Below are 11,258 nucleotides of genomic sequence, written 5' to 3'. Positions count from 1 at the left end.
GATCATGACTCATGAAAGCAGTGTCCAATAAAAATAATTTTAATATCTTAAAACGCAATACGGAGTAGGATCTCGTTCAGAGCAAAAAGTACTGTTGCACATGTGAACTTTTAAAAAGTTCTCAAAGACGTGCAAAACATTTCCACATGGGTGAAAAATGTGCTGTGTATTACAAAGATCAGTAAACCTTTTCCATGCAAACCACAGAATAAGGTCAAAAGTATGCCACAAAAAAAAATATTTAAAAACACTTGGGCCTAAAACGGTCTTATTATTTGGCTTTTTTTCCTGCTAAAGTCAATACGCTGCAAGGTTGAGCCCCAGCTCGCACGAAGGCGAGAGCCGAGTGGATCCGCACGTGAAGCCTGTTCTCAAAATCATAGCCTGCATAGTCCTCCTGCAAGACAAAATGTGCTTCAGAACCAATAGCATTGCGGGACAATCTTTCGGTCGCTACGACACGTCGTTATACCTTCGCCTGAAGCATCAATGTGTGGCCTTTGGCTGAAGACTGGGGAGGCAAAAAAAGTCACCTTAGAATATACATTGTATTATACAACACGAAGCACTGACACAACGGGCTGACAGAAAATTGATGTTGAGTGCCACATACAGTATGGTATTGCAATCATGATTATCGGTAACACACGTCGCGCTCGTGTGCCGGAAGCGTGGGATTGGTTCCCACTTATTAAATGTGGATGTGAGTGGTAGTTTGGCTTCGTATGTTCCCCGCGACTGACGTCTCCAGTACACCAGTTCAGGGTGTCAAGTGCCTTCCGCCCAAAGTCACCTGGGACAGGTTCACCTACTCCCCGAGACCATCTTCAGGAAAGACGGTGTTGAAAATGGATTGCTCAAAAAATGCCGCCCCCCCCACTCCCCCGACATCACATTTTCATTTTGAATACTAAAAATATTAATGCAAAAATTAAATATTTAATTGTCGGAACTGTTAAATTGAATTGTTTATTAGAAGGGTTATGAAATAAATTTTCACACACAACGTTGAGTCGCAAGTCGATCTGTCCACAACTACAATGTTGAAAATATGAAAGAAAATTCATTGTACATTTTATTTTTTACTGTCTTTAGTTTTATTTGTAAATGCTTTTAAATGTACATATTATTTTGTGACTCTTGGAATGTCAATGTATTTTCCAGACCGCATAATCCTCATTAGGGTCGCGGGCGGTGCTGGAGGCTATCCCAGCCATCTTCGAGGACTAGGCGGGGGGCACCCTGAATTGGTTGCCAGTCAATCACAGGGCACAGAGAGACAAACAACCATCTGCATTCACAATCACACCGGGGGACGCTTTTGGAGTGTTTAATCAGCCTGTCATGCATGCTTTTTGAATGTGGGATGAAACCGGAGGACTCAAGGAAACCCACGCGGGCCCGGGGATAACATGCGAAATCCACACAGGGAGGCCGGACCGGGTCTTGAACTTACGACCTCTGCACTGTGAATTCGCCGTGCTCAACACTCGACTACCGGGATGCCTCTCTTTGAAATATCTTTTCTTTTCGGCTTTTCCCTTCAGGGGTCGCCACAGTGAATGAGGGTCCTCAATCTTCAGAGGTTTGATTCAAATATGCTGTATATAAATAAAACTGCTTCAAATTTAAAGAAATATTTTTTTCCAATAGGTAGCTGCAAATTGAGCATTTTCAGAAAGTCCCACCCCCAGTTCGTGACGTCACGCCAAGACGTCTTGCCTTTCTGGAGAATCAAAACAATGGCTTCAGATTCGGAGAATATGCTTTCTTGTTACTCGTCCAATTATGAATATGATTCAAATGGTTCTGAAGAAGAAATCATATGTTTGCAATCAATTAAAGAATTTATTCCATGCCATTATGAGGCAACATTGAGGGGAAATTTCTCACCGAAAAAGAGGCACAAAATGGCGACCTCCCGTGGCCACCTCCGTTTCCACAGGCTGATAAATTCCTTATATGGATCTTGGACGCCCTCTTCTGGCGGCTTTTGGGTGCAACACAAGGTCCACAGACCAAACAAGTACAGCAAAATACATTGACGTGATGGAAGGACCGCTACAATGCGTCTTTTTTTTCCGGTCAGGGGCGTTCCTTTCGTGACGTCACGTACTTCCTGAATATTCAGCGCAAGTCTTAAAACGTAAAATATAGCTATATATGGTGGAATCTTATTAAAATACGCCCAGTAGAAGTCATTTGAAGCCATTTTACAAATTATGGACACAACTTGTCCGGAGACGTCGGTTGTCCTTCAAGTCATTTTTATTGGTGTTTTGCATTTGACTAAAAATATCATACTGCGAGTTTTGGGTATTTTAGATGCTATAAAACGTTTTTCTGATGTCAGTTAAGAAACAAAAAAGTGATGTCGGTTGTCCTTTAAGTAGCGTCCCGGTGCGGCCTCCCTGTGTGGAGTTTGCATGTTCTCCCCGGACCCGCGTGGGTTTTCTCCGGGTCCTCCGGTTTCCTCCCACACTCCAAAAACATGCATGGCAGGCAGATTGACCACTCCAAATTGTCTCTAGGTGTGAGTGTGAGAGTGACTGTTGTATGTCTTTGTGTGCCCTGCGATTGGCTGGCAACCAATTCAGGGTGTCCCCCGCCTCGTGCCCGAAGACAGCTGAGATAGGCTCCAGCAACCCCCGCGACCCTAATGAGGAATAAGCGGTACGGAAAATGAGATGACATGAGAGAGATAATCATCATCATCATCATAATAATAATACGTTTTATTTCTAAGCGTCTTTCAAAACGCTCAAGGACACTTTACCACTTTCTACCTACCTCGGAGTCGTTGAGGAGCATGCAGCCCAGTTCGTAGCAGGCATAAGGCTGCACGTACGAGTTGCTCAGCAGGCCCATCTCATCGCATAAGGCCGCCTGGAAATACTGCAGACACGAAGAGCCAAGTTCCAAAACAAGCTTTGTATTTGGATTGTATTATTATAATCGGCAGTGATGTGAATACCTGCATAGCATCTGTATTGTTATGCAGGCATTTGTTTACAGTTCCCAAGAGCAGGTTTTTCAGCCCTGTGCAGGAGGCGTCGTCAATAGCCTGCAGGACTACAAAAATATTCACTTTTTTATTTATTTATAAAAACAAGAAACTGCAGATGACTATCAAAGGTTACCGTGGTACCTTGCATTATTGTGTGCAAGTTTCTGGTGGAGCAGTTGCAGAGAGCTTTCCAGAGATAAAGAATCTCAATTATGGAAAGGATGCACAGTTCTTTTGACAGACTGGGGATCCTCAGCTTCTCAGCCTGGCACAAAATTAATCGCTCTATTAATCAGTCATTGATATTTTACTCTGCCATTTATCAGAATCAGCCACGGAAAAAAAAAAACGCATATTTCGTCCATATGGTGCATTAAGTCCACTCACTTTCTTCATGGAGAACAGCTCTATTTGATTATTCTTGCGTCTAAATAGTTTATGGACATCATTTAAAACTCCCAAGGCCCCCTGCAGATCACCCATGGCTCCTTGACAAACTGAAAACAACAACAACAAATTACTTCAAGCCAATACTGTGCGGGACACAAGCAGGGTTAGTACCTGCAGTCAAATATGCATAGTAGCACTGCGACCAGCGAGACTCATTCTTTAGGCGCTCAAAAGCTTTGAACGCCTCACAGTTGTTCAGCTCAATCATGTTGCACCAACCTAGAAAACATAAAACATAAATGATGAAAAGCCAAATGCACTAACTAATACTTCTACTCAGTAATAGGATGGTTGGCTACAATCCCATGCCTGTTAAATTTCTGAATTATCTTTGCAACACACAGGAACATCAAGCTACTAAGAGATGGTCTTACAGCCTTTAACATGCTTGCCTACAGTTTGCTTTCTAATTTCCTGCGAAAACTCTCTCCATTGCTTCCTCTGGTTAGTGTACCAATGTGAGAAGTAGAAGAAGTACCAATGTGTTACACACGTTGGTACTTCTATTGCAAGTCAATCGCATGTGATGTCCAAATTCACATTAAACTTGTCCAAATTTATTATCGTTTATATGGTCTTCTGAAGGTACACGAGAAGGAGCTTTTGAAGGTATCGAAGGATCCACCCTATGAATTGTCCTTCTATGATTTGAAAACCCAAAGCGTCTTTCGCATTATATGGTCTGTCAGATTCAAGTCATTTCTCTGACCACAATGGACTTTTCTTTCTTAAAGAGAGACGTACCCACTATTTGTCTTTATGTATGTATATGTAAGAATACATTTTATCAACCGTGGCAAAATCTTACCAATTTCATACAAGCACACATGCTGGATCTCCCTCTGCTCCGAGGACAACTTTAAAGCGCTGTTGAAGGACGTCAAGGCGGCGCTCATCTGGCTCTGTGCACAAGCGAGAAGTCCTGTGAGCCGTTTGTGAGACAATGTTGCGTTTTCAGCACACCAGAGTTTTGGTGTGTTTGGGCGACACAAAGGTGCTCACCTCAAGACGTTCTACTCTGCCTTTAAAGAACATGAAGAGCGATGAGTGGGGATAAGTGGTCTCTTTCTGTCGAAGAATGGCTTTGGCCTCTGCCAGGCCCGAGTGGGTGTCGCTGTCATCCAGGGCGAAGAAGGGCTGCACTACTGTGTGGTACCAGAGGAGGGCCAAGCTGGTGAAGGACATGTAGTACTGAATGAACTTCGGGAAAAATAAAGCCTCAGAGGAAAACAAAATCAGTCAGAACAAATCAAAATAGTCTTTACAGTGACTCTTATTTAAATTTACAATACGAGACTGTCCTTAAAGCATCTTTTCAGACTGTTGTTTGGTAAGATATTGTACCCTGTTGATATTATTTGCTGTAATGCAGAGGAAAACATATTCATTTATTTTGCTGTTCATATTTTCAATTTTTTTAACAATACTTGTTGAGACTAAGATATTGATTTACCCTTGGTTCTTCATTTTTTTAATACTGATACTGGCATTTTAAAAACAATATTTGAAATAAGTACCGTATTTTCCGGTGTATAAGGCGCACCGGAGTACAAGGAGCACCCCCAATGATGGTGTATTTTCAAACTTTTTCTATATATAAGCCGCACCGGACTATAAGGCGCACCTTCAATGAAGGAAAATGTTTTCCAAATATAATATATAAACATAGAAACATTTTCCAAATAAAAGGCACACGACATTATAAGGCACTACATTAGAGGCTGGGTTCATGCACAACTTCTTCGACAAGGGAAAATGGAGTCGGTGGCTGTGAGACCAGTTGCGGCTTAATACTACTACACATATAAGGTGCACCTGTCATCTTTTGAAGGAAAATCAAGGGTTTTGGGTGCGCCTTGTACACCGGGAAATACGGTAATAAATATGAAATTGTACAATGTATAATACCTATTCAGAAATGTATTACTTGTTTTTTTTTTTTTTTTTTGCCATATCACCCAGCTCTTGGCCCCACTGATTATCCATGGTAAGTGCTGCAATTCAGATGCACAAACAGTCACTCAAACACTCACGTGGCTAAGGGGGCCTTCATATCTTTGCTCTCACTGGCATAGGCCAGCGCCGACAGTCCGTGGAGACGGTCGCCTGGGAAACCCAGCAGGTTGACGATCTTGAGGAGATGCGGTGGAACCATGGAGATGCACAGGTGGAAGAGGCCATAGCCAAAGCTGACCGAACCCTTGAGCCGGTCCAGGTCTTCGGAGCCAACGACTTCCAGCCGCTGGGAAGGGCGCGACGCGGCGCAGGGCGGCGACAAGGAGGTCTGCTGCTCGGTCGCTTTTCTCCTCCTCCTGCTGCTGCTGCACTCCTGTATGATGTCGTTGTAACATTTGTCGTAAACTTTCCAGGCTTTGCGGAGGATCCATCCTCCCTTGATGTAGCCTGTGAATCGTGAGAGGAACACGGGATTCAGATATCAGGTTCTCACAGTCAGAAATTAGTTTTATTGGTCTGTAACATAACCCCCCCCCCCCCCCCCCCCCACACACACACACACACACACACACGCAATTTACCAGAGAGTTCTTGTTTGGTAAAAGCAAGCACTGCAAGGTAAACTTGGCAATCAGCAATGATGATCTGCCTCTGCAGACGTTCCACGGGGGCCATCGCTGACCTCCGACAGTCGGCCTGCTTGCATGAGAAATAATTTGCAGTGTTCAAATCAGAAGAGCAAACACACGCGAGACAACTGGGAAAGCATAAGAATCACTTTTGCGTTCCATTAAGGCAGACGAAATATAGAAGATTGGCTTTTTAATAGTTGTATCCAAAATGTCCCGCTCACTCAAGAAGCAGCCACTCAGTAAGCATAAAATTAAACAAACAATATTTATTTAAGGCTGCAAAAATCAATGACACAGGTCCCTAAATGCTGAACTAAAATGTGTATTTATTTTTTCCAATCACTGAATGAAGTAAACTTTTCTCTTTGATGTTGTAGCACTGATTCAGAATCTATCCTTTTTTTCCTAAGGTCAGACTCATTTGAATGTGGGACAAGATAAGAGCCACTAACTTTGTACACGAGGGGGCTGACCACTCAAAACAAGCTCATTTCAGTGAGTGATTTCAGTGTGCTGCAATTTGGGATCCGATGGATACTTTTGACAGAAGCTTTTTGGACACCACTTTTGCAGAATGAAAAAGAAAACAAAACATGTCCTCTTATATTTCAACAGTCACGACTCACAGAGCGCTTCATCTTGTTTTTCAGGGTTTGCAAGACGCCTACATTTTCGCTTTCGCACAGCCTCTCTGTTTTTTTTAGGTCTTCTGAAGCCTGTAGCATCTTCTCCTCTTCAAGGGTCATCATAGCATTCTAGACAGAAAAATCCAACTAAATCAAAGCACTTCCATTTTTGGAGAGAAATGTGCTGTTTGTGATTCCATATGAGGTGGATCCAAAGTGACCCAAAACATTTAAATACTGTTTTAAGGCAGTGTCTGAAACTCATGACAAAAAGTTACCGGCCACCAGGGCAGTCAAACTCTGAAAAGTTGCCTGCCCGATTTTTCCCAACTTGAAACACACTAAAATGAGTAATCGCAAAAAAAGAACAATTGTTGCAAAGTATTAAGGATTGATAATCACAATATATAACAGAACAATACCTTAAAATTAAGTAATTGATGTACCTACCACAAATGCTCCCTTGTTTAATTTGTCCCTTGCTGATGATTTTGCTCCAGTTGTCGTTTGTCCATACAGGTTGCACAGTGCAATATTTGTGTTGCGTCGTCTGTTGCAAGCCACGTAAACTCCTCTTTCCACGATGCTCTAAATGTACGTTTACGTTTTGTAGCGTCATGAATTTTGTTAGCTTTATTTTGAGTCTCTCTTCTGGGGCTGAGGTTTTGGCTTGATTGCTAACCACGTATCCATTTTTCTTGTGTTCTCTGTGCGTCTACTTTTGAAAATGATATGCAAAGGCACGACCTGATAACGATCGGGAAAGTCCGGGTGCGAAGTTATTCGATGCAGGCTTCTGATTGGCTGCCGAGTATGTCAATTGCCAAACGAACCGAAATTAAAAATTGCCAAATGAACCGAAATTAAAAATTGCCAAACGAACCGAAATTCTGAAATTTTAAACCAAACGAATATTTCGCAATCAGAATAATGCAAACGTTTGATTCGAGAAAAAAAAATATTTCTTTTTTTCTGGAAAGAGTTGTTGGCCACTCGGGCAGAGTGGTTCTGGAAGTTGTATGCCCGGCGTAAAAGTTACAGGCCTCGGGCATCCGGGCAGACGTTATTTCAAACACTATTGAAGGGTTGGTTTTAACACAACTTAATGGTGCACATTTTTAAGTTGCCCATTGCTTATCGGTCCAAATGTATTTGTATGATGACATTTACATGAGAAGCAAAAACAATGCAGCAACTAAACATGACTTGGTTAGATTGGAATCGATCATGGGAATTTGACGTGGCAGACTGCACTTTAAAAACAAAAGACAAACCGAGAACTAAATAAATAGACGATGAATAAACATTTGCTATGACAATTATGTACAGTATGCACTTACTGAAAGGCTGGGACTAATTAAACCAACAAAATGGAAGCAACATGCCAAGCGTGTGGCATTGACTCACCAGAAAACTGACAAAACTGGCACCGAAGCTCATGAGAGGACTGTGGTTCCTGTGGATTTAAAAAGAAACAAAAAAACATCAATGCATCAGAGAACTGCATTCCATTTTGCTTCAACTTTAAACAATAAACACAGCCTTTAACACTGAATTACAGCGGGGCACGAAACATGACTTTTCGCGACACACATGAAGCCCATGTCATGATTGTACGAGGGGGCGTGGGGAACTACTGTTGTCCTGTTTTTATTTGAATGATTTAAGCCCAAGGAGTGACAGACGTCAAAATATTTTTATATTTTCTGGCTACTATTAATCATGAAAAGACAAAGTATTATTGATTTCTTTTTAAGTATCTGCTGACACCAAGTCTCAATCTGATACTTCAGCAACGCATTAATAATGTATAATTTTTTTATGAAACTATCCAACATGTTTTTATATGGCTGTAAGTCATTAATGTTTCAACACAATCAGAAAAAACACTCTTGACTTGAAATTAAGAACATTTACAAAGCTGATCGTAATCTAAGCCGTAAACCAGTTTTTGAAATACGAACTGAACAAGTACAACAGGAGACGAACATGTGCAAAATGCATTCATTTAAAAATGCTTTGCTGCTCATGTACGGCAAAGCATGCAACAGGAAAAGATGATTATTGTGTGGATACGGTTATTTTGGCAGTCATGGGGCTGTTGGAACATCATCAGCTCGAAAGCTGGTGGGTGAACATTTGCTGGAGGCTCTTTGAACAAAACAAACGTGTCTTCTTGTGACCTGACTGATGGCACTGCGATAGATGAGCCTGACAGTGATGGCGAGCCTTGAAGTCAGGAACTGAATGTTGCAAAGGAACTTGTAGATAAGGGGAAATTATAATAGGGTTACACGGGGCGGACAACTCTTGCAAGGAGACAAGTGCAACAAGCAAACAGCTGATGCAATGGGGGTCTTTTGAAATGTCCACTCCAAAAGTATTGGAATGTGACTGGTGGGTGTTTCAAGTAGCTCAAACATTGCCTTTCATATTTATTGCTTAAATCAGTGTTTTTCAACCTTTTTTGAACCAGGGCACATTTTTTTTACATTGGATTTTTTTTGCGGCACACCACGAACCATCACCAAGGAAAGAGGCAATCATTGACGTGTTGCCACACGGACGAAAATGAAATTACCCTCCCAGTGTTTTCAGCACGGACACAGGACAATGACATAATATTGGCAGAAAATGATGAATAAATGTTTGTAAAATTTTACATTTGAAAAAGGAGTATTCGATAGTTTCTCACGGCACACTAGTGTGCCGCGGCACATTGGTTGAAAATCACTGGCTTAAACAGTCGATAGTATTCGTTTATTTTTTGGGCTTTGGTTTTTACCTGTAAAAACAGAATTTATGGTTAAGCAAACATAAAAACAGACAACTCTATGGGAAAACTGAGGAGACCTCGTCAAAAAATTCAGTTAAAGGACAACCGACGCCTGCGGACAAGTTGTGTGCATAATTTGTAAAATCACTTCAAATGACTTCTACTGAGCGTATTTTACAAAGATTCCACCGCATATAGCTATATTTTACGTTTGAAGACTCGCGCTGAATATTCGGGAAGTCTTGTTTTCGAGTTGATGACGACGCCTGACGTGACGTCACGGAGGGAACGCCCCTGACCGAGAAAGCGACACACAATGCATTTTGGGTACTTTGTTTGGTCTGAAAACTTTGTGTTGATGGCAAAATTAGAAGGAGAACACATAAATAATGTGATGGTGAATTGTTGTGTGTTGCACCAAGATTACTATTTGATACGAGTTGACACAAATTCCCAGCAGACAAATCAGCCCATTTCCAAAGGAGCTTGGGCGGCATCTTGTGCATCTTCTGGGACGCTACATTGGAGTCCTGACGGCTCGAATTGATACAGAAGGACTTCTTCAATCGATTGTAAATATTTATGCTTTCCTCTTCAGAACTATTTGAATCATATTCATAACTAGATGAGTAACAAGAAAGCATCTTCACCGAATCTGAAGCCATTGTTGTGATTCTAGAGCAAGGCAAGACGTCCTGGCGTGACGTCACGAACAAGGGGACGGGACCTTCTGAAACTCACCATCTCCGAGGTCATTTTGAAGTAGTTTTGGGACACTTTAACTCATTTTAATTGGCGTTTTACATTTGACTAAAATATTCAATCTGCATGTTTTGGGAATTTTAGATGCTATAAAACGTTTTTCTGATGTCAGTTAGGAAACAAAAAAAAAAGGTGTCCGTTGTCCTTTACAGCTCAGGCATTCCTGTGTGGAGTTTGCATGTTCTTCGCATGATGTGGGTTTTCTCCGGGTTCCGCCCACATTCCAAAAATATGCATTGATGGCTGTTTCAACACTTCAAATTGTCCATAGGTGGGAGTGTGAGAGTGGAAGATTGTTTGTCTCTGTGTGCCCCGCAATTGGCTGGCATCCAGTTCAGGGTGTCCCCAAGATAGCTGGGATAGGCTCCAGCACCTCACGTGACCCTTGTTAGGTTGAAGCAGGTCGGAAAATGGATGAAAAATGAACAATAACGATAATTACAATGATATATATTTTTACTGCATTTCTATCTAATGAATTCGACTTATTGGGGTTGTGTTCTGGTACACTGTCCTGAGAGAGAATTCCTTTTCCTGCTTATTCACTACTTTAATTAATACTGTATATGTATACATGCGCGCGTGTGTGTGTGTGTTTTCAGCATAATACAGTTATGATGGGTGTCAATTACTCCTGGATTTCACGCGATTCGCGTGCCGGGCGAGTCTCTGTCTACTCTATTGCAACTAACAATGACACCGTCAGATACTCGCAACACAATTAATTGAGGTTAATACCTCAACGTACTCATTGTGTGTAAGGGGTGTCACCTATAGGTAGGAAACGTAACGGAAATGCAACACGTAACACAAAAACGGAAGCAGGCACTGACTTGAACGGACAGTGCTGGCGTCGTGGCAACAGACGCTGACCTACCTGTACTCTCTGAAAAGCTTGTCGCTCTCCTTGAATCCATTATTCAGAAGCATGTTGATGCCCTTCAACGCCAGGTCCGCGTCGTTGAAAGTCTCCCTTTCGTCGTCTTCCACGGCGGCTTCCGTCGGGGCCGCCATTGAAGTTGGTCAACACCAACACCGTAGGGATGTGT

General features: G+C 42.0%; 1 protein-coding gene across 6 annotated transcripts; it reads right to left on the bottom strand.

The window, feature by feature from the left end:
- Positions 1-23: 23 nt before the first annotated feature.
- Positions 24-11,239, bottom strand: LOC148891803 (tetratricopeptide repeat protein 39C-like). Of its 6 annotated transcripts, none has more exons than XM_089008166.1 (14): positions 11,087-11,239; positions 8,079-8,127; positions 6,672-6,800; positions 5,995-6,112; positions 5,491-5,860; positions 4,460-4,628; positions 4,266-4,359; positions 3,569-3,676; positions 3,395-3,504; positions 3,149-3,272; positions 2,975-3,072; positions 2,791-2,895; positions 473-511; positions 24-397 (listed from the first exon to the last, which is right to left on the bottom strand). In XM_089008166.1, exons 1-14 carry the CDS (start codon positions 11,221-11,223, stop codon positions 272-274), a joined length of 1,776 nt encoding a protein of 591 aa, XP_088864292.1. In that variant the 5' UTR covers positions 11,224-11,239; the 3' UTR covers positions 24-271. The 6 variants fall into 6 exon arrangements, with proteins under 6 accessions (XP_088864292.1, XP_088864293.1, XP_088864295.1 ...); XM_089008167.1 differs by having other exon boundaries at positions 5,995-6,109; XM_089008169.1 differs by having other exon boundaries at positions 6,714-6,800.
- Positions 11,240-11,258: the final 19 nt, after the last annotated feature.

The sequence above is a fragment of the Hippocampus bargibanti genome, linkage group LG11 (assembly GCF_051943395.1).
Source record: "Hippocampus bargibanti isolate YZ-2025 linkage group LG11, ASM5194339v1, whole genome shotgun sequence".
NCBI classification, from domain to species: domain Eukaryota; kingdom Metazoa; phylum Chordata; class Actinopteri; order Syngnathiformes; family Syngnathidae; genus Hippocampus; species Hippocampus bargibanti.
Note: the sequence above shows the minus strand (reverse complement) of the source record. Positions and strands in the feature narration are given on the sequence as shown.